At 37.7% G+C, this 23,484-nt stretch overlaps 1 protein-coding gene across 1 annotated transcript; it reads right to left on the reverse strand.

The window, feature by feature from the left end:
* Positions 1-22,088: 22,088 nt before the first annotated feature.
* Positions 22,089-23,138, reverse strand: LOC119532635 (mesoderm induction early response protein 3-like). Its single transcript, XM_037835044.1, has one exon. It carries the CDS (start codon positions 23,136-23,138, stop codon positions 22,089-22,091), a length of 1,050 nt encoding a protein of 349 aa, XP_037690972.1.
* Between the last annotated feature and the right edge of the window lie 346 nt (positions 23,139-23,484).

A 23,484-nucleotide genomic window follows, 5' to 3' on the forward strand; every position in this document is an offset into this window, starting at 1 on the left:
ATTTAGCATTAGTTGTTTAAATTCCTGTATCTCAGTTGAAGTGTATGTTTTTTCCTTTGACTGGGCCATAACTTTTTTTTTCTTAGTGTAGGTTGTAGTTTTCTGTTGTCTAGTCATCTGACCTCCTAGGCCACCCCAATCAGGTTTTCCCAGATGACAACAGGCTCAGGCCACAGAAGGAGGAAATATTCAGTATCTGGTTTCCCTGGTGGCTTTTCTTAGAGGATTGACACACCTGTGCTTTTCTGCCTGGCAGGTGCACCTGTCAGCCTGTCATCAGCTGGTGTAAGAGGGTGTGGCCTGTGGCTCTCCTCCTCCAGGCTTTGGGGTCTGGTTCCGGTAAGGCAGGCAGTAGAGCTGGGCCCCTCCCTTTCCTCTTGGGAAGCTATGCCCCCTCCAGAGAGGTCATCTGCATATCAATAAGTGCTTTGTTTCTCTGACTGTGCTGGTGAAAGTGTTGCAATTTTAAAATGGCTGAGGCTTTCTTTACCACAAAGTGCTGTGGGCTGAAAATGGCTAAGGCTTTCTCCACAGAGAGAGAAAGGGACAGAAAGCTCCCAGATTCACCCATCAGCCAGAAATAGCACTGGATCCTCTGGGCTCCCTGTCCTGAGACAGATATGTCCCCTGACTCTCCCAAGATCAGTTGTCACCAAAAACCTCTGTCTGCTTGTTGAGGATTCACTGCCTGTATTGAGCAGTTAACATTAAAACCGCAGTTGGAGCTGGGTTGAGGTACACTACTGCTGCTGTCTAGCACCGCGAGGCTTCTGTGAGGGAGGGGCTCTCGGCTCTCGGCTCTCAGCGTGGGTCTGCAGTTTTTACTTACAGATTTTACACTGCAATCTCAGGCATTCCTCCCAATTCAGGTTGGTGGATGATGAGTGAACAGTCACATTTGTCTCCCCACAGTTATTCCAGGTTATTTTCTAGTTTTTTTGTCATTTATGAATTGTTCCGGGGGTACTAACAGTCTTCCACTCCTCTCTATGCTGCATCTTAGCTCCTCCTCCCATCATATAGTTTTGCATTCATCACCACAATCAATTTTTGTCACTTTACTGATAATGTCCTTTGATGCACAGATTTTAGTCTTGATGAGAACCAATTTATCTATTTTTTTGTTTTTTTGCTTGTGGTTGGTGTCATATCTAAGAGTCTACTTCCAAATAAAATTGCCTGAAGATTTTCCCTATTTTTTTCTAAGAGTTTCAACTTTAGCACCTATATTTAGGTCTTTGATCCATTTTGAGTTAATTTTTCTGTATGGTATGAGCTAGGGGTTCAATTTCATTCTTTTGCCTGTGGATATCCAGTTTTCCCAGCACATTTGTTGAAGAAACTATTCTTTCCTCATTGGCACCTGTTCTGGTTTGCTAGAACTGCTGTTATGCAGAATACCAGAAATGTATTGGCTTTTTTTTTTTTTTTTTTTTGCTTTTGTGTATTGGCTTTTACAAAGGGGATTTATTCGGTTACAAATTTACAGTTCTAAGGCCATAAAAGTGTCCAAACCGAGGCATCAACAAGAGGATACCTTCACTGAAGAATGGCCAATGGCATCTGGAACACCTCTGTCAGCTGGGAAGGCATGTGGCTGGCATCTGCTGGTCCTCTGCTCCCAGGCTGTGTTTCAAAATGACTTTCTCCAAAATGTCTCTGAGCTCTGTCTTCACTCCTCTCTCACAGCTTTTGTGCATCTTTGCTTCTTTCTGCCAGGGTGTTTCTCTCTAAGCATCTGGGGGTCCTCTGTTAACTTCTCTGGGGCAACCTCTGGGCTTCATCTCTTAGTTTAGCATCTCCAAACATCCTTCTGTCCACATCTTCAAGCATCTCCAAGCATCAGAGTGTGTGTCAGCTCTTGAACTCTCTTAAGCAGTCCAGTGAACTAATCAAGACCCACCCTAAATGGGCAGAGTCCACACCTCCATGGAAATAATTCAACCAGAGTTATCACCCACAGTTGAGAGAGTCACATCTCCATGTTAAGACTCAATTAAAAAGTTCCACCTTAAGATTGGATTAAAAGATCATGGCTCTTCTGGGGTCCATAACAGTTTGAAACTGGCACAGCACCCTCATCAAAAATCAATTGGAGGGAGGAGGGGCAAGATGGTGGCTTAGAGAGGTGAGGAACTTAGCTGGTCCCCTGGAACAACTAATAAATAATGAGGACCAACTAGCAAATAAGCTGGAATAACTGCTGGGGGACAAACATAACTGTCCACATATTGTAAAAAAAAAAAAAAAAAAAAAGAAAAGACTAGAGATGCAGAAAAAAGTAGAAGAGGAAGAGATTCAGAAAACAAATGGAAAGATTGTCTTGATAGGAGGAAAAACACAATCTTTACAATCTTTAAAATAAGTGTTAAAATAAAGATGATAGAGACCACACAGAGAGGTTTGGATAATCTGGCCCAGGAATTTAAAACAATTTTTGTTTTGTCTTTTATTTTCATGGTGAAATATGACATAATATCAAATGCTGATAATGGATACAATTTTAAAAGTCATTGCATATATTACTCAAGTATTGGAAAAATCCAGTAGGATATTGAGGGATTACTGAGGGTCAGTTTGAGATTGAAAAGTGTGAATGCTTAGGTTTAAATTCTGTCTGATTGTGTGAGATTCTACAGCAATCCTCAGCTACCCCATGCCATGCAGAGAAAATGTATTAATTGCTAATGTTAGCAAAGGAGTGAGTTTGATCTGTACCAACAACTAAATATAAGTTCTGCTCTAACACATTTTACTTCAAAAAATCATACATTGACTAGGAAACTGAAGCATGAATCCTTGAAGATATGTCTAGTCATAGATATTGTCCAGATAATGATGAATCTGTACATGTCAATATTGTCCAGGTACAAGATTAGCTTTTCCTAAAAAATGATAATGTCCCCAAAAAGATATGTTCAAGTCCTAAAGAATGTGATCTTATTGTAAGTAAGATATTTGAAGATGTTATTAGTTAAGATGAAGTTGAACAGGATTAGGGTAGGGCCTAACCCAATATGTCTGTTGTCCTTGAAATGACAGGTAATTTGGGCATGTAAAGAGAGAGAGAGAGACCTGTGTGATGCAGTAGAGACTGAGTTATGCTGCCTCTAGCCAAGGAGCACTACAGACTTCTGGCCACCCATCAAGTGCCAGGAGAGAGGTATAGAATATATTCTCCCCTTTAAGACGAAGCATGGCACTGCTGACACCTTGATTTTGGAGTGTTTAATTCCAGAACTATGAGATAACAAATTTCCTTTGTTTAAGGAATCTGTCTAGTCTGTGGTGCTTTGTTACAGCAACCCCATCAAACTAAGACAATGATATAAGTCTTTCAAAATAAGGTAAAATATATGCCTGATTGATGAGACTTAACATGGATATCATCTCTTGAGAACCTCTTTGTGGCCATGGAAAGTGCCCACCATTGTGGTTTCTCTGCATATATTCTGCATACCTTATTATGGAACTCATTATAACATATTATAATTGCCTTTATCTTTGCTCCACTTACTATTTGAGAGTTCATTTCTTAATCAGGAAACTCTTCTTCCATTTCATACATGTATCCTTAGTATATTCTGCAGGACCTAGTTTTTCAGGAAATGCTTGTTCAATATGTGTTTGTTATGGATTGAATCACATTCTCCACAAAGAAATGTTTAAGTTCTAACCCCTGGTCCTGTGGATGCAAATCCACTGTAAATAGATTTGAAGATATTATTAGTTAAGGTGAGGACAAATTGAATCTGGGGGACCTTAATCTAATATGACTGACTCCTTTTTTTTTTTTTTTTTTTTTTTTTTAATCATCATTTTATTGAGATATATTCACATACCACGCAGTCATACAAAACAAATTGTACTTTCGATTGTTTACAGTACCATTACATAGTTGTACATTCATCACCTAAATCAATCCCTGACACCTTCATTAGCACACACACAAAAATAACAAGAATAATAATTAGAGTGAAAAAGAGCAATTGAAGTAAAAAAGAACACTGGGTACCTTTGTCTGTTTGTTTGCTTCCCCTACTTTTCTACACATCCATCCATAAACTAGACAAAGTGGAGTTTGGTCCTTATGGCATTCCCAATCCCACTGTCACCCCTCATAAGCTACATTTTTATACAACTGTCTTCGAGATTCATGGGTTCTGGGTTGTAGTTTGATAGTTTCAGGTATCCACCACCAGCTACCCCAATTCTTTAGAACCTAAAAAGGGTTGTCTAAAGTGTGCGTAAGAGTGCCCACCAGAGTGAACTCTCGGCTCGTTTTGGAATCTCTCTGCCATCCCCCTTTCACATTTCCTTTCACATTTCATTTCCTTTCACATCCCCCTTTTGGTCAAGAAGATGTTCTCCATCCCACGATGCCGGGTCTACATTCCTCCCCGGGAGTCATATTCCACGTTGCCAGGGAGATTCACTTCCCTGGGTGGACTGACTCCTTTTAAGCGAGGACACTTTGACATAGTTGGAGGAGATAGACCCAGAGGCTGATGACTGTGTGACAGAAACAGAAAGTGAGTCAGGGATTGCTGGCCAGCCACCACCACAGCATAACAGACTTCAGAGAATGCATGACCCAATTTTGGATTTCTGGCCTCCAAAACTGTGAAACAACAATTTCCTATTTTTTAAGCCATTAAGTCCATGTTATTTGTTCAGCAGCCCTGGCAAACTTAGACAATAATATTGTTGTCTACAATAGCACTACAATAGTGCTGTAAAATTTAAATTCCTAAATCAAAACTTTGTGGTTAAAATATTACGTCCTTGCTTGTATCTTGTAAAATGTACTAATTGCCAAAAATTTAGCTATAAATAATTTTGTATGGTGTTTTATTATGAAATTACCATGCATGTAGATAGATGTACTACTTAATAATCTTTTCCCTTCTAGTATAATTTTTATAACTAAACATAAGTACACACTATTATAAATAATATAGAAAACAGTTATCAGTTTCACCCACTATGTCAGAATGTTATAATGAATCTAGTCTTTACAAATTATATTAATTTTAAGCTGGTCATGAAAATGCAAAATACCTTGACCTTACTCTGATAAGAAATATACAATTCTATATTTCCATGAAAGTAAGTAAGATACTGGCTCTATTTGTTCAATGTGCCCACATGCAAATAATGTTGATTGACACATATTTCCAAAAGTTGAGTCTCTGCATTTTTTTTTCATATTCTTTTACTGTTGTGTGTGTGTGTGTGTGTGTAAGACAATAAATAACTAGGAAATATTGGTAGAGTTTCATTTGTTGGAAGACAGATAGAAATACAGAAATGAAACTGTCCTTGTTTTCAGGTGAATTGTATTAAAATAAATACTTACCTCTGCCATGGGGTGTGGGGGGAGGGAGGAAAAATACAGAGGCTTTTAAAGATGACTGAACTTAGAGAGCCAGAAAGCACTTGTGCCTCGGGAAAGGTAGCCCAGAAGCCCAGGTGCTTTCTCCGACCGACAGGTGAAACTGGGGGGCTGTAGACTGACTCTGAGAGGGACCTTTCTTCCCTTTTTTTCTCTCTCAACCTGAGTGGCTCAGTGGAGAGAGCCTCAGCCATTTTCATTTGCAGCGCTCTGATCCAAACAGGGGTAGAGTTAACAGAGTCAGAGAGACAAAGGAGTAATTCAAATGCAGATGATAGCTCCCTAAGTGGTGTATCTTCCCTAAGAGGAAGGATGTGGGGCCCAGCTCTACTGTGAGCCTCCCTTCAGAACTCAGACTCCAGGATCTGGGGTAAAAAACAGTCAAAACAGAAACAACCTAAGCAGAGAATTAAAGGGGCCACACCTCCTCACACCAGTTGGGAGTGACAGGCAGAGAGGCGCCACCTGCTAGACAGGTTAGGGAAAGCCCAGTGGCTAGAGACCTCACAGGAAAGTCTGTCAATCTTCTAAGACACACCTTCAGAGAAACTTGACACTGAACATAACCCCATTCTGAGACCTGAATCTGTTCTGGTCTGGAAAAATCTGATTGGGGTAACCAAGGAAACCAGATGACTAGACAGCAGAAAACTACAATCTACACTAAGAAAAATGAAGGTATGGCCCAGTAAAAGGAGCAAACTTAGACTTCAATTAAGATACAGTTGAGATATTGTTTCTCTTTAATGAAACAATTATTTAAAGATTTTCAAAGAAATATGTTAAATCAATTCAAAAACCAAGTCAATGTGTTCAGGGAAGATATGGCAAAAAAAAAACAGAGGGTATAAAGAAAACACTGGGTGAACATAAGGTAGAAACTGAAAGTTTGAAAAAACAACTGGCATTATCTATGGAAATGAAAGGCACAACACAGAGATGAAAGACACAATGGAGACATAAAACAGCAGATCCCAAGAGGCAGAAGAAAACAGGAACTGGAGAACAAGACACCTGAAATCCTAAACACAAAAGAACAGAGGGAAAAGAATGGAAAAATATGAGCAATGTCTCAGGGGATTGAATGACAAAATGAAGCACATGACTGTATGTGTCATGGGTGTCCCAAAAGGAGAAGAGAAGGGAAAAGGGGCAGAAGCAATAATAGAGGAAATAATCAATGAAAATTTCCCATCTCTTTTGAAAGACATAAAATTACAGATCCAAGAAGCTCAGCATACCCCAAACAGAATAGATCTGAATAGACCTATGCCAAAACACTTAATAATCCGATTATCAAACATCAAAGACAAAGAGAGAATCCTGAAAGCAGCAAGAGAAAAGCGATCCATCACATACAAAGGAAGCTTGAAAAGACTATGTACAGATTTCTCAGTAGAAACCATGGAGGCAAGAAGGAAGTTGGGTGATATATTTAAGATACTGAAAGAGAAAAACCACCAACCAAGAATGCAATATTTGGCAAAACTGTCTTTCAAATAGGAGGGAGAGTTTTAAATATTCTCTGACAAACCAACAAGGACAGAGTTTGTGAACAAGATACCTGCTCTACAGGAAAATAATAAAGGGAGCACTACAGACAGTTAGGAAAAGACAGGAGTGAGAGGTTTGGAACACAATTTTGGGAGATGGTAGCACAGCAATGTAAGTACACTGAACAAAGATGACTGTGTGTGTGGTTGAAAGAGGAAGGTTAGGAGCATGTGGGACGCCAGAAGGAAAGAGGAAAGATAGAGATGGGGACTGTATAACTCAGTAAAACCTAGAGTGCTCAACACTTGTGATAAAATGTACAAACATGTTTTACATGAGGGAGAACAAATGTATGTCAACCTTTCAAAGTGTTAAAAATGAGATGGTATTGGGAGGAAAATGCAATCAATGCAAATAAAGACTATAGTTAACAGAAACATTGTATTACGCTTCCTTTAATGTAACAAAGGCAATATACCAAAGCTAAATGCCTATAAAAGGGGGATATAAAGAAGGGGTATGGGACTCTTGGCATTGGTGATGTTGTCTGAGTCTTTTATTGTATTTTACTTTAATTCTATCTTCCCTTTTTTTGCCTTTTAGCTGTCATTTTTTTTTCTTTTTCTTTTGTCTCTCCACCTTCTTTGACTCTTCCTCCTTCTTTGTGGAAGAAATGGAGATGTCCTTATATAGATAGTAGTGATGGTGGTGAATGCATAAATATGTGATTATACAGGGAGCCATCAATTGTCCACTTAGGATGGAATGTATGGTGGGTGAACAAAACCTTCTTAAAAAAAAAAACAAAAAATGGGTTGATGAAGAAACCTTGAGGTCACTATATTGAGTGAAATAAGTCAGACACAAAAGTAAGAAATTGTATGGTCTCACTGATATGAACTAATTATAGTATGTAAACTCATAGACATGAAATATAAGTTAACAGGACATAGAACAAGGCTAAAGAATGGGCAGCAGTTGCTTATTATGAGCAGAATGTTTAACTAGGTTGAACTTAAGTGTTTAGAAATGGACAAGGTAATGGAGGCATGTTATTGTGAGAATACTAGCAGTGCTGAATGGTGTATGTGAATGTGGTGGAAAGGGGAAGCTTAGAGTCACGTATGTCACCAGAAGGAAAGTTGGAGGTTAAAATATGGTAATGTATAAAACAGTGAATCTTGTTGTGAACAATGTCCATGATTAATTATACAAATATTAGAGATCTCTTTCATGAAGTAAAATAAATGTATGACACTATAAGTAGAAGTTAATAATATAGGGGTATATGGGGGAAAATATACCTACTGCAAGCTATGTACTACAGTTAGTAGTATTTTAATATTCTTTCATCAACAGTAACAAATGTACTTACCATACTATGAGTCAATAATGGGGGGCGGGGGTAGGCATATGGGAGGATTTGAGTTTTCTTTTTTGTTTTTATTTCTTTTCTGGAGTAATGAAAGTGTTCTAAAAATTAAAAAAAAATTAATTGTGATGATGGATGCACAGCTGTATCATGGTACCATGGGCAATTGATTGTGTACTTTGGATGATTGTATGGTATGTGAATAATCTCAATAAAATTGAATTTAAAAAAATCTATTGGCCATAGATGTGTGGGATTATTACTAGACTCTCAATTGTATTCCATTGGTTTATATGTCCTTATATCAGTAGTACACAATTTTTATTACTGTAGCTTCTCATGATGAGGAAGTTCCTTTTTATTCCTAGCTTATTGAGGACTTTTATTATGAAAAGGTATTGAATTTTGTCAAATGCTTTTTTTTGGTATCTATTATTGGTATATTTTAAAATAATATATTGATATAGCATATTACATTAATTGATTTCGGATGTTAAACCCACCTTACATTTATATAGGATAAATACCACTGTGTCAAGTTTTATAATCCTTTTTATATGTTGGTGGATTCAGTTTGTGAGTATTTTGTTGAGGATATTTGCATCTATATTTAAAAGAGATGTTGGTCTTAGTTTTCTTTTCCTGTGACATCTTTGCCTTGTTTGGTATTAGGGTAATAATGAACTCATAATGAACTGGGAGGTTTTCCTTCCTCTTCTTTTTTTGGAAGTTTGTGAGGAATTGGTGTTAATTCTTCTTTAAATGCTTGGGAGGGTCCTGGGCTAAACCCTCTTTTAAAGACCTGCCAGCTAATTCAATCAGGGTGACCCAGGATAGTTGCCATTTTGATTAACTTAAAGTCAACTGATCAGGAAATTTACAATTACAAAATTCCTTCACAGAAGCACCTAGAATAGTGTTTGATTGAATAATTTGGAGAATGTGTATATATGTACAAAATGGCTGATGATTTCCTTCCATCATTGTGAGAAAATATTTCTTGACAGAGAATTCTGTTACCTGTAGTTCAGCCTAACCAAGTAGGCACATCACAAAGCCATCACAGTTTCCAAGTTCACAACTGCATTAGAATTGTTTAAAAATTTAAAAATTTTTGGCCACATTCTAATTGACTGAATTAGAATCTCTAGAACACATTTTTAAAGTCCCCAGAGGATTTTGATGCAACCAATCCCTGGACTTTGATTTGACAATCACTGCCTAATAGCAATATAATAATTATATATTAGAAACTACTATATATTAAACTACTTTATTTTAATCTATATTATGTTGACATGCACCAGGCTAAGCACTTTATACCACTTTATACCAATTATCTCATCTAATCTTCACAACAACTACATGATAAAGGTATTGTTCTTTTTTCAACTTTATATATGAGGGAACTGATATTTAACATTGGACAATCTGACCAGTAACTGTCTTGGAGTAGGTTTATTGGGATCTATTCTATTTGGGGTACGTTGTACTTCTTGAATCTCTAATTTTCTGTCTTTTATAAGAGTTGGGAAATTTTCAGTGAATATGTCTTCTATTACCCTTTCTGCCCCTTTTCCCCTCTCTTCTCCTTCTGGGATACCCATAACACGTATATTGTGCGTTTCATGTTGTCACTCAGCTCCCTAAGACCCTGCTCATATTTTTCCATTTTTTTCACCATCTGTTCTTTTGTGTGTATGAATTCGAATGACCTGTCTTCCAGTTCACTGATCCTTTCTTCTGCCTGTTCAAATCTACTGTTGTGTCCCTCCATTGTGTTTTTCATCTCCTCCATTGTGGCCTTCATTCCCATGAGTTCTGCCATTTGTTTTTTTAAGTTTATGAATTCTTCTTTATGGTCAGCCAGTGTCTTCTTTATATCCTTCAGCTCTTTTGCTATATCTTCCTTCATTTCATCAAATTTATTTAGCATTAGTTGCCTCCACTCCTGTGTCTCAGCTGAGCTATTAGTTTGTTCCTTTGGCTGGTCCATGTTTTCGTGTTTCCTGGTATGGCTTGTTATCTTAAGTTGTCTAGGCATCTGATTCTCTTGATTAGTTTATTTTGGAGCTTGTTTTCTGTCTTTTACCTAGTGGTTTTCTTGTTGGTTGGCTTTGTTTTCTGGCCTCTGTTATTCAGTTCAACTTATTCTAGACCTCTAACTTAGGTTCTATTTAGTTGATCAGAATTTTTCCCCTCTTGTTTTTTCTGTTTCTTGCTCTGCCTCTATGTAACCTTTTTGTGAGTGGGTCTCCTCAGATATGGTCGACCCTAGTCAGATTTTCCCAGTCTAGTGAGGCCCAGGTCTCATTGGGAGGGTATGGAGTTTCCCTGAGAATGAGACCCTCCTATGAGGCCTTTAGAATTGGTGCTTTTCCTCTCCTGTCCAGCAGGTGGCGCTGGCCAGCCCGCAGCTCCCCCACCAGTGTAAGGAGGTGTGGAGCCTTTAGTTCTCCTGGTGACTCTGATCCTGTCGGGGGCGTGGCTGACTGAAGCCGGAATCTGAATTCCAGCCCCTGGGGTCTGAATTCCCAGAAGGAGGACTGCCAGTTGAGCTGGGCCTCCCTCCACTCTCCCAACCCTCAGAACTCCAGTTGTCTCTCAGGGGCACTATTCCCTTCTCCTCTCTCCTCTTTGGGGCCTCTCCAGGTAGATTCCTTGGTCAGCCTGAGTTGCCAATTAAAGATGGGGCTGGAGGCCTTCAGTAGTGAATACGGAATTCAAAGACACTGTGGGTACTCTGTCTCCTCTCAAGCCCAGCCTAATCCCTCAACCTGGGCTTTCCGATAGAAAATAACCACATATATTAAGTGTTCGCTGCGATCTCAGCTTTTCTTCCAATTCCAAACTTGCATCTGATGTGTGACTGGTTACTGGAGACCCTGAAAACACTGTTTCATATAGTTCTTGGGTAATTGCCAGCTGCTCTAGGGGAGAGATGAAATTCTGCTCCTCACCACTCTGCCATCTTGCCCTGCCTCGGGAACTGATATTTAGATAGTCAAATTGTGTACTCAAGGTCACATGGTAGAACTTGGGATCACAAAAATGATGAATAACTTTTCAGCCTCTAGCTCCAAGCACCAGTTTCTAGGAAATACAGAGGACAGAGAAACAAGTTAAATGAAACATTGGATACTCAATGAGCAAAATCCAGAATACGGGAAAGTCTATAAGAAAAATGACCTAGTTTCTTCAACAATTAAATTGTGAGGAATAAAATAAAGAGGTAAGAGAAACTTGTAGATCAGCATTATCCCATAGAACCTTCTGCAAAGATGGAAATGTTTTATGTCTGCACTATCCACATGGCTATTACAACTGAGGAAGTGTATTTTTAATGTTATTTATTTTTATTAATTTTTTATTAATTTTTATTTAAATTTAAATTCGCATGTGGCTAGTGGCTACCGTATCGGACAGTGCACATGTAGGTTAGTTAGATTAGACTAAAGAGACAGATCAGTCAAATGCTATGTGTAGGCCTTATTTAGTTTCTGAGTCAAACAAAATAACTCTAAAAAAATTTATGTGACAATTGGGGAAATGGATACTGTTCTAGTTTGCTAATGCTGTCAGAATGCAAAACACCAGAAATGGATTGGCATTTATAAAAGGGGGTTTATTTAGTTACATAGTTACAGTCTTAAGGCCATAAAGTGTCCATCAACAAAGGGTACCTTCACTGGAGAAAGGCCATTGGCATCCGGAAAACCTCTGTTAGCTGGGAAGGCATGTGGCTGGTGTCTGCTTGCTCCCAGGTGGCGTTTCAAAATGGTGTTCTCCAAAATGTCTGCATCAGCTTCCAATGGCCATCTTCAAAATGTCTGTCTCAGCTCCAGCTAGCTATGAGCTCCTTCTGTCTGAGTTTATATAGTGCTCCAGTAAACTAAACAAGGCCCAGGCTGAATGGGCGGGGCCACACCTCCATGGAAATTATCCAATCAGAGTTATCACCTACAGTTGGGTGGGTCACATCTCCATGGACACTGAACCAATAGGTTCCCACCCAATCCACACTCATATGTCTGCCCCCACAAGAATGCATTAAAGAATATGGCTTTTTCTGGGGGACATAAATATACAAACTGTCACAGATACTGACTGGATATTTGTTAAATTTTTAAAGTATGATAATTATTTTGTATTTATGCTTTTAAAAAAGAGACACTACCTTTTAGAAATACATATTGAAATATTTAAGGATGGGAATGATACGATATCTGGAATTCCTTAAATAATATTCTTTTTGGAGGGAGGAGGGAGAAAGCAAGTGTAGTATAGATAAAACATCACTGACCATAAGTGGATGATTGTTGAAATTGGGTAATGGTTACATAAAAATTCAATATACTCTTTCTCAGCCTTAGAATGTTTGAAATTTCCAATAATTAAAAATGTTTTAAATGTCTTTCTGGTGTGCTTTCCATGTATTATCTCATTTAATCATCACAAATATCCTGTGAAGTAAACAGAATGATTCTTTTAACACATGAAGAATTTGAGACTTAGAGAGATTAAGTTACATGCCAGTGATCACACAGCTAGTTGGAGGCCTGGACCCAAATCCAGGCCCCCTGACTCCAAATCCTATGTTCTTCTGCCACCCCAACCTCTGTATGACAAGCTGTATAATCATCATGGATGCATAATGGAGAATAAAGTGAGAAGGATCAGAGAAACAGATTAAACACCCTTGCTCTCTTCAGAATGATGAATTTGTAGCATGTGCTTCTCTCATCAGAAAGACATTAATGGCAACTACCAGCTGCTATGAGCTTATTAGTGAGCATGAAAAGACATATGCTACAATAGAATTGATTTATAAGTTACATATGTGAAAGAAAGAACCTTTAAACTTTTTTTCTATATATCACAGAGGATGATAATAAAAGTTATGTGGGACATTAAATTCATTGTCTTAAACTGTTGTTTTCAGGACTCAAAATTTATATTATGCTCATTTTTCTTCAAATTATAATCAATATATGCTGAGATAAAATATTTCTCAGGGCAATATCTGAAACATGGATGAATAATTAACTCATATTTGGATTGTTTTCCTTTATTAGAGATTTTGTGAGTTTACAGAACAATCATGCATAAAATACAGGACTCCCATATACCACCCTATTATTAACACCTTGCATTGGTGTGGAACATTTGTTACAGTTGATAAAAACACATTTTTATACTTGTATTATTAACTATAGTCCATGGTTTGACGTAGGGTTCACTGTTTGCATAGTGCATTTCATGGATTTTTAAATTTTTTTTATTCTGTTACCATGTATACAAACTAGCATCTCCCCTTTAATCAGATTCAGATATATATTTCAGTGCTGTTAATTGTGTTCACAAAGTTGTGCTACCATCACCACAATTCATTACCAAAAGTTTTCCATCATTCCAAATAAGAACCCTTGTATATTTTTTTCACACTTTATTTTGAAATATATTCAAAGTTACAAGAACAGTTGCAAAAACAATACAAACCTCATACACAGAACTCCAGCATTCCCTGCCCCCCCGATACCCCGATCCACTAACTTTAACATGTTGTCACACCGCTTTTTTTTCCCTCCCTCCCTCTCCTATCTATCATCCATCATCTATTGCTCTGTCTTCTGAACATATGAGAGCTAGCTGCATACATCCTTGAACAAACACTATAATTCACATATACACTTCCCATAAACAAGAACATTCTTTTATGCAATCCCATTAAGTGCAGCTAAGAAGTACAAGAGATTCAACAATGATACAAAGCTTACATTCTGTATTTCCTTTTCCTTATGTCTCAACCGTGTCCCTTTGAGCCTCCTGTCCTCCATCCTCAGATCCCATCCAGGGTAATCCTTGGCATTCAATTGTCATCTATTTAGACTGTCTTTTTTTTTTCTTTTTTCTTCAATTGTGGAAACATATATACAGCCTAAATCTTCCCATTCCACCCCCTCCTTAGCATTCCATTAGTGGGATTAATCACCTTTAGAATTCTGTAATGCTATCTCTTTCCCACCATCCATTACTAGAAATTTCCCTTCACCTCAAACAGCAACCCTACACTCATTTCTTAACTCCCCATTGCCCCTTCCCCCATTTCTCTTAACCCATACTCTGCTTTTCATCTCTATGGTCATATTCTCTGAAAATTTCTTTGTGTTTACTGTGGGGCTTAAAATTAAACTCTCAAATCCATAACAATCTTGTTTTTCTTTGATACCAACTTAATTTCAATAGGACACACAAACTATGTACCTATACTCCTCCATTTCCCCGCCTTTTTATAGTTCTTTCAAAAATTACATATTTTACATTGAGTTCAAAACCACTGATTTGTCATTATAGTTTGTGTGTTTTATATCATGTAGGAAGTAAATAGTGCAGTTACAATTCAAAAATTATTGACTTCTATTTGTCTTCCATTGTGGGCAGAGATTGTGCTTTGAATATGTTCAATTGTTTTTTTTGTTTTTGGTTTTTTTTTTAATTTATTGAGGCTTGTTTTATGTCCCAGCATATGGTCCATTCTGGAGAAAGATCCGTGATCACTAGAGAAAAATGAGTGTCCTGGTGATTTGGGATGTAAGGTTCAAAATATGTCTGTTAAAATTCTCTGTATCTCTTTCTCCTTTCTTTGTTTCTCTGTCGGTAGGGCTCCCTTTAGTATCTGAAGTAGGGCAGGTCTTTTATTGGGAAAATCTCTCAGCATTTGTTTCTCTGTGAAACATTTAAGCTCTCCCTCAAATTTGAAGGAGAGTTTTGCTGGATAAAGTATTCTTGGTTGGAAATTTTTCTCTCTCAGAGTTTTAAATATGTCATGCCACTGCCTTCTCGCCCCCATGGCAGCCACTGAGTAGCCACAACTTAGTCTTATGTTGTTTCCTTTGTATGTGGTGAATTGCTTTTCTCTTGCTGCTTTCAGAACTTGCTCCTTCTCTTCAGTATTTGAGAGTCTGATCAGAATATGTCTTGGAGTGGGTTTATTTGGATTTATTCTATTTGGAGCTCGCTGGGCATTTATGCTTTGTGTATTTATATTGTGTAGAAGGTTGGGGAAGTTTTCCCCAACAATTTCTTTGAATACTCTTTCTAGACCTTTACCCTTCTCTTCCCCTTCTGGGACTCCAATGAGTCTTAAATTTGGACGTTTTATTTGATCTATCATATCTCTGAGATCCTTTTTTATTTTTTTTATTTTTTCTCCATTCTTTCTTTTGTTCTTTCATTTTCTGTTCTGTGGACTTCTAGGACACTGAGTCATTGCTCAACTTCCTCTAATCTTGTATTATGAGTTTCCAGAGTCTTTTTAATTTGGCCAACAGTTTCTTTTATTTCCGTAAGATCTTCTATTTTTTATTTAATCTTGCAATTTCTTCTTTATGCTCTTCTAGGGTCTTCTTCATGTCCCTTTTATCCTGTTCCATGGTCTTCTTCATGTCTTTTATATCCTGTGCCATGTTTTCGTTCCTTGATTGTGATTGTTTGATTAATTGTGCCAAGTACTATGTCTCTTCCAATATTTTGATTTGGGTGTTTGGGATCGGGTTCTCCATATCATCTGGTTTTATCATATGCATTAAGATTTTCTGTTGTTTTTGGCTTCTTGGCATTTGCTTTGCTTGATAGGGTTCTTTCAAGTTGTAAAAAAAAAAAATACCAATCTAATTTTTCAGAAATACAAGTTGGTGGCATACACTTTCTCCAACTAACCAGCAGATGGTGTCTCCGAGTCATCTATACCCCTCAAGTCAGTTCTCTCCAACTCTGTCTCTGTGGTGTGTGGGGAAATTATTTTTGTGGGGTTCAGTTGGTGAACTCAGTTTGGGTTTGTTGTTGGAGCTGTCCGCCCTGAACATGGTACATGTGTCTGGGTGGTCAGGGAAGCAGGTCTGCTTTAATATTCAAACCTCCCAGGTGTTCCCGGAGATTCAAGGCTGTTGCAAGAGTCTAAGCCTTCATTTCAGTTTTTCCCCGGATTTTCTCTGCCACTGACCTACAAACCACCGGCATTGACGTAGCGTCTCTGGGTTTTCTGAGTGGGTCCCCCTTCTTAGCTGTGGACCTCTGCCAAGGGAAGGCTGTGCTATGTCACTAGTGTGCATAATCCCTCAAGGGAAGCCCCAGGCCTCCGGGTAAATTTGCAACCTAATAAATCTCTTAAAAGCCTGTCCATTTCTGGTGTTTTGCATAATGGCAGCTTTAGCAAACTGGAACAGATTTTGGCACTGAGAGTGGGGTGCTACTGAGTTTGCAAATACCAAACAATATTGGAACAGCTTTTTTAATGGATAAGGGGAAGATTCTGGAAGAATTCTGAAAAGCTCAATAGAAAGGGCCTAGATTGCTTTGAAGAGACTATAGACATTTGGACTCAAGATATTTTCAACAAGGCCTTAGATAGAAATGATGAATGTGTCATTGCAAACTGGAAGAAAAGTGATCCTTGTTTTAAAGTGGCAGAGAATTTGACAAAATTGAGTCCTCATTTTGGATGGAAGGCAGAATTTGAAAGTCATGAGCTGGCATACTTAGTTGAAAAAATTTCAAAGTAAATGTGGAGAATGCCACCTGGCTTCTCCTTGCAGTTTATAGTAAAATGCAAGAGGAAAGAGATAAGCTAAGACCTGAACTCTTGGGTACAAAGAAACCAGAAACTGATAGTTTGGAAAATTCTGAACCTTTGGAAACTTAGTCCCTAGAGAATAGTGCTCACATGAGGATTTAACTGAATATGGAAGAACCAGTCAGCCATTGCAGTACAAGCCATTATTGGAGATGCAGTTATCCAGATAGGATTTGTGGAAAGTTCTATCGTTTGATGGTTTTGACCCTGTATGCTGCATGCCAAGTCAACAAATTTTTTTGCAAGATCTGTGATGGGCTCAGCCCATCAGACCACCAGTTCCCAATGTCTTTGGGCACATCAGCAACCATCGAGGTAGGGAAGCTCAACACCCCATGCATTCTCCCCCAGAAATGTTCACATTAGAGGTAGCATATAATATTGCTTCAATGATTTCTGATGAGAACTCAGCACTCAATCTAATTGGGACTCCCTTCTACATAACACGCTGCTTTTCTCTTGTGGCTTTTAGAATTCTCTCCTTGTCCTTTGCATTCAATATTGTGATCCATATATGATGAGGTGTATTTTTATTCATGTTTTTCCTGTTTGGTGTTCTCTGGGCTTCTTGGATGGGCATATTCATGTCTTTTGCTAAGTTTGGGAAGTTCTCTGTCATTATTTCTTTGAATATACCTTCTGCCCCTTTCTCTGTCTTCCCCTTTTAAGACTCCTATAGTGCACATATTGGTATGCTTGATGGTCTCACAGAGGTGTCTTATTCTACTTTCACTTTTAAAATTGTTTTTTCTCTCTGCTCCTCAGCCTGACTCATTTCAAGTGACTTGTCTTCAAGTTCACTGATTCTTTCTTCTGCCAATTCCATTCTTCCCCTGAAATCTCCCTGGGGATTTTTCATTTCAGTTGTTTGTGGTATTCAATTCCAGGAGTTCTGTTTGGTTTCTTTTTAAAATTTCTATCTCTTTTACTAAGATTCTCGTATTGCTCATTAATTGTTTTCCTGATATCCTTTAGTTCTTCCTCTGTATTTTCCTTCATCTCCTTGATCATTTTTTTAAGGCTTTGTTTGTGTCTCCCTACTCTGGTATTCTTCATTAGTGTTTTCTGGATTTTTATTCTTTTCCTTTGAATGGGCTATTATTTCTGTTTCTTCATCTTATACCCTTTTGTTGTACACTGTACATTTTAATATTTTAAAACGTCAACGCTGTGATTTACTCCCTGAAATGTCTGTTTCTTGATTTTGTAACCAGCTGGTGATAAGACAGAGATTTTCTTTAGCCTTAGCTTCCCTATCATTTAGGTCTTTCTAAGGTGAGTGCGGTGTTCAGGGTCCTCCCTGTCTTTTCTGGACCCGTGCTTATGCTCATTAGTTGTTTTGGAGTTCTCCTGTTTACAAGAGTCTGAATGCTCCCTCTATTAACCAGGATACTGACTCCCTTATTCTGGGTGTTTAAAGCAGGCAAGCCTTTGCCTCAGACTGTCTACCTCTATAGTTTTTACACTCTTTTCATTGTTTCAAGCTGCTTTCACCTGGATGGCAAATTCTGGGAGGGGGAGCATGCTGGAGAGGAATTTCTCATGTCAGTTTTTCCCAACCAAAATATAGACTCGAGAAGGGAGCACAGACCAGCTCCAAAGTGCCCCAGGGAGGAGATCAGAAAAGGCACCAGGAGATTCTTCTAGGCTCCCCAAAGCTGAGCTTTCTTGACCTGCCCAGCAAATGTAGCTCTTGAGTTAACTATCCCCCACAGCACTGAGGAAGCTTAGCCTTTCCATGTATCTTGAGTACAGACTTCTTTTTTTGCTTTAAAGTCTTCTTATTAAAGTAGAATGTCTTGCCAAAAAGCTTTTAAAATTTGCCACCTTCTAAAAAGTACTGTAAATATGTATATTACTGTATACATATGGCTGACACTATGAAGGACTTAAAGTTTTCTAAAGAGGATGGAAAATATTCAAATAAAAATCCACACATACCAACAATTTGGGGAAGGATCATCTCTAGGCAAAAATTCTATATTTAGGGACATTTAGGTAGTGAAAAAGTAATCTCCACCTGCTGGGATAGTATAATAAACTATTTTTATATCTTGTATTGTTATAAAATAATATGCTTTACAAAAAAGGGTTGAACACACACAATAATAAAATACCTTCATTTCAGAAGTAAAAATACCATCAGTTTATGTCAAGAAGCCATTTCTGATTCATCACACCTGCTGCATTCCTTGTTTTTCTCTGAAATTTATTGCTTATTTTCACAGGACAGCAGAGCAGATGTCACATCTGGTTATTCTTCAGGTTTGGAGTTTTGGTTTATTTTTAGCTAGGATGACATGACAGTATAATCCCCTCTATAAGCTTATGATACCAACATTTTTAGTCTGAACTATGTTACATGTAGGATTCTTCTGAAACTTTAAGATTGACAAGATAAGAAAGAGAAAGTAAATAATATTTTAAAAGGAAGAGGAAAATAAGGGGGAAGAAACATCAGAAGCAGGACCCACAAAATTAACTGTGTACCACATATCTAATGCAGTTATCAATGTTGCATTAAATAATACAGTTCTGTACAGTGAGCAAAAACATTTCCTGTTATATATAACATTTAGCACAGTTTCCTGATAATGGTTTTCTAAATTTAATTTGACTTTACTTTCAGCCTCTCTTAATATTTGGCAGGCCAAATGCTGTATAATTTGGAGAGAGATCCTGCTGCATGAATATCAGATTTCTAGACAACTAGCAGTACTCTATTTTAATTTCATCATTGTGAAACAAAATTAACAGCAACAAGAAAAAAAACTGTATTTGCAACTTAAGCCACAATAACCATTTACTACCAAAACTATACATGATGAAAAAACCTCTAAACATGACCAAAAAAGTCTTCTGAATATCACAACACACACACATTCATAAAACAGTAATTTTTAATTTTAATTTGACAAATTTTACTACTATCAAAATCATAAACCTCTATATGGCCCAAAACAAAAATATCAGAGACAGCAGGGATGGGGTAAACAGGTGTGGGGACCCAGGGCCCAGGCCCACTCCCCTTCATAGTGATTTCCCATAGCTGCCTACTTGACCGGCTCAGACATTAAAAGTCATCAGACCTCCCCAGGGGAGGAAAAAATGTATTGTTAACAAATCTTTGAAACTCCCCTCCCCAGATCACTGTTGATAACAAATCTCCACACCCTTGTGGTCTGCTGAAACTCCATTCTGACACCATCCTTGTCCTAACCCTTACAAACCACTCCCTGCTTTTGAGGAGCACTAACTTCAATGTTTCGTGGCCCAGTGCCACCATGGAGCAAATCATCTTTTGTAAGTAAGTCCTATTAAACTCATGTCTAACTCCATGACTGGCATGTTCTTGGGCCTAGGGCTAAGCTGGGGTGTGATGCAGGAGTCTTCATTTTCTGCTGGTGAGAGTATAAATTGTATGATATAACCTCTTGAGGAGCAATTTGGCAATATCCTGTAAGGATGAAGATGCACATACCCTAAACCCAGCAGTTTCACTTCTAAATTCCATAGAGACGTTCTCAGACATGTGTACAAGATTTGTTCAATGCAGCATTGTTTTTATTAAAGGTAAAAGGGAAACAGTATAAATGTTCATTAATTTCAAAATAGGAAAATAAATCATGATACATTCATAAAAGGGACTTGCAGAGTGATATGTAAAATATGATACAATTTAAATAATCTTTAAAATGTTACAAAATTATATACTTTTATCTGTTTGCATGATATATCTATTTCTTTCATTTTATTTTCAATCTATTTGTATCTTTGAATCTAAAATGTGTCTCCTATAGTCAGCATACAGTAGGGTCATGTTCTTTTAATCCAGTCTGACAATCCTTGCCTTTTGATTGGATTATTTGATCCATTCATATTTAATGTTATTGGTATAATAAGATTTACATTTGCTATTTTACCTTTTGCTTTTTATATGTCACAAGTCTTTGTTCCTCTATTTCTCTTCCCCTGCTTTTTTTTTTTTTTTTGCATTAGGTGAATATTTTCTAATGTAGCATTTTAGTCTTTTTAATGATTGCTTCACCACATTTTTGAGAGTTTTTTTTTTTTTTTTTTTTTTAGTGGTTGCTCTAGGGTTTACCATACACAACTTATCCAAATCAACTTCTAATTTTCACTAGTTTAATTCCAGTGATATACAGAAACACTGCTCCTATATAACTCTATTATGCTTTCTTCCTTTTTGTATTATTGTTAAACACATTACATCTATTAATGTTGTAAACCCTACAATACATTTTTATAATTATTTCATTAACATCTGTAGTCATTTCCTCAGCCCAACACAACTTTGCTCCCACCCACTTCCTTTGTGCTGTTACTGACAAATGTTTTATACGTGTTACATTTCTATGTGTTATAGGCCCAACAATACATTACACAATTGGTTTTTAAATCAGTTATGAAAAGAAAGAAGAAAATATGCATTTCTACGGCTTTTTATAATTACATAATTACTGGTGCTCCCCACCCCCCTTTTTTTTAAATGTGGATTCAAATTACTATCCAGGATTACTTGCTTTCAGCCTGAAGAGCTTCCTCTAGTATTTCTTGTAAGGCAGGTCTTCTAGCAACAAATTTCCCATTTTTTTTTTTTGTTTATCTGTGAAAGTCTTTATTTCACTTGCATTTTTGAAAGATTGATTTGCTAGATATAGGATTCTTGTATCACAGTGTTTTTTCTTTGAGCACTTTGAGAATGTCATCCCACTGCCTTCTGGATTTCATTGTTTTGCTGAGAAGTCAGGCATTAATCTTTTGAGGATTACCTTATAAGTAATGAATTGTTTTCCTCTTGCTCCTTTCAAGATTTTCTCCTTATCTTTAAGATTCAGAATTTTTGCCATGATATGTCTGTTTTGTGAATCCCTTTTCATTTATCCTACTTGGGGTTGGTTGAGTTTCCTGGGCAAGTAAATTTGGGAAGTTTTCCGTCATTATTTCTTTGAATATTTTTTCTGGTTCTTTCTCTCTCTCCTCTCCATCTAGTACTCCCACCCATATATGTGTCCCACATTTAATGGTGCCCCATATTTCTCTGAGGCTTCTCTTTTTTCTTATTTCTCTCTGTTCTTTGGCTTACATAATTTCTATTGATCTATCTTCAACTTTGTTTATTGTTTCTTCTGCCAGTTCAAATATACTGTCGAGAACGCTAGTGAATTTTTCCTTTAGTTATTGTGCTTTTCAACGCCATAATTTCCATTTGTTTCTTTTTTTATAACTTCTACCTCTTTATTAATATGCTCTGTTTGATGCAACATTGTCATCATACATATTTTTACTTCATTAATCATCATTTCCTTTACTGTCCCACCCAGAGCTTCTGTTTCATCTACCAAACGATCCATATAATCCGTTACTCCAGGGTGATGGTTATATCGTTTCTTTCCAAATCTCGTTTGATGAGCAAAGTAATCATAACGTTCAGATTTCTTCCACATATAATAGAATGCCACACATTCAGCAACTGTTCTAGTTCTCACCTTATTCTTCTGTATAAGATGAAAATCTTTTCCAAAGAGCATGAGTGCATGTTCAAAGCTTCGGCATTCTTCCTCTGTCCATGCGGTCATTCCTTCTTGAGATGCCTTTCCATTGCAGCAATACCTTTCAATTGCTTCCTTTATATTGTGATTACATTTAAGAAGTTCATATAATGCCTGTTCATTGTCCCTTGTGTGTGTTACTGCAGAAATCCTATCCATTATTTTTTCATTTCCAGTTCTTAATGAAGTCTCAACAAGGTACTCCTTAACTTTGCTCTCCAAAACTACACCAGGATGCCAAAGTAACTGGTCTTCATGTTCATACACTTTCTCATTGCCATCGTACTCTCCAAGATAAGGGGGAATCTCTGCCTGATATTGCAAACCGACCATTATTTCCTTCCTCAAATCTTCAGGTGAGTTACCACTGTCTGTTTCAACATCTTCAACCTCTGATTCCTTATCCCCATCACATGCGGTATTTGATCGTAAAGGTCTAGGGAAGAAATCAGAGGTTTCGTGGGAAGTCACAGATGATGTCAGATCATCTGCAGAAGACTGCGTTTCCTCATCATCACCCGACAACAGGTCTTTTGCTATTTCCTCTTTGTCTAGTGTCATATCTGGTAGTTCATCTGCAAGTTCACTTGGAGAGCTATTCGCACTGGAATCTGCAACCGCTGGAATTGCAGGTTCATAGCCATAGAATGCCAATAAATCTTCCAGAGGCATGTTTCCTTCCTTTCAGCCCGGTGGAAGCAGCAGAACTGAAACCTGAATGGAAGGGGGAAAGTACGGATACATCTCTGAAACCTGGCCATGAAAGGAGGCTTGAAGGCAATTCATGGTGAAAAGAGAATTTCTTCCAAATGTGGGAAACAAGTGTGTAGGATTCTGTGCTTTTCTAAGTCTTCAGTTTCGGAACTGAAGTTTTTACCCTCGTCCATCAGTTCCTCTTCTTCAAGAGTTCTTTCATCATCATAATCATGAACCAACATCTCAGCAGTGGGGTCAAAATCATGATCCTCAGAAGACAAAGAGCCAACTGGGCTCAAATTTCCAAAAGAAGCCTCCGCCA

The sequence above is a fragment of the Choloepus didactylus genome, chromosome 4 (assembly GCF_015220235.1).
Source record: "Choloepus didactylus isolate mChoDid1 chromosome 4, mChoDid1.pri, whole genome shotgun sequence".
In the NCBI taxonomy this organism is placed as follows: Eukaryota; Metazoa; Chordata; class Mammalia; order Pilosa; family Megalonychidae; genus Choloepus; species Choloepus didactylus.

Bases quoted from the DNA above. Each gene is read 5' to 3' on its own strand.
- LOC119532635 (XM_037835044.1), bottom strand. From the start codon at position 23,138: ATGCCTCTGGAAGATTTATTGGCATTCTATGGCTATGAACCTGCAATT.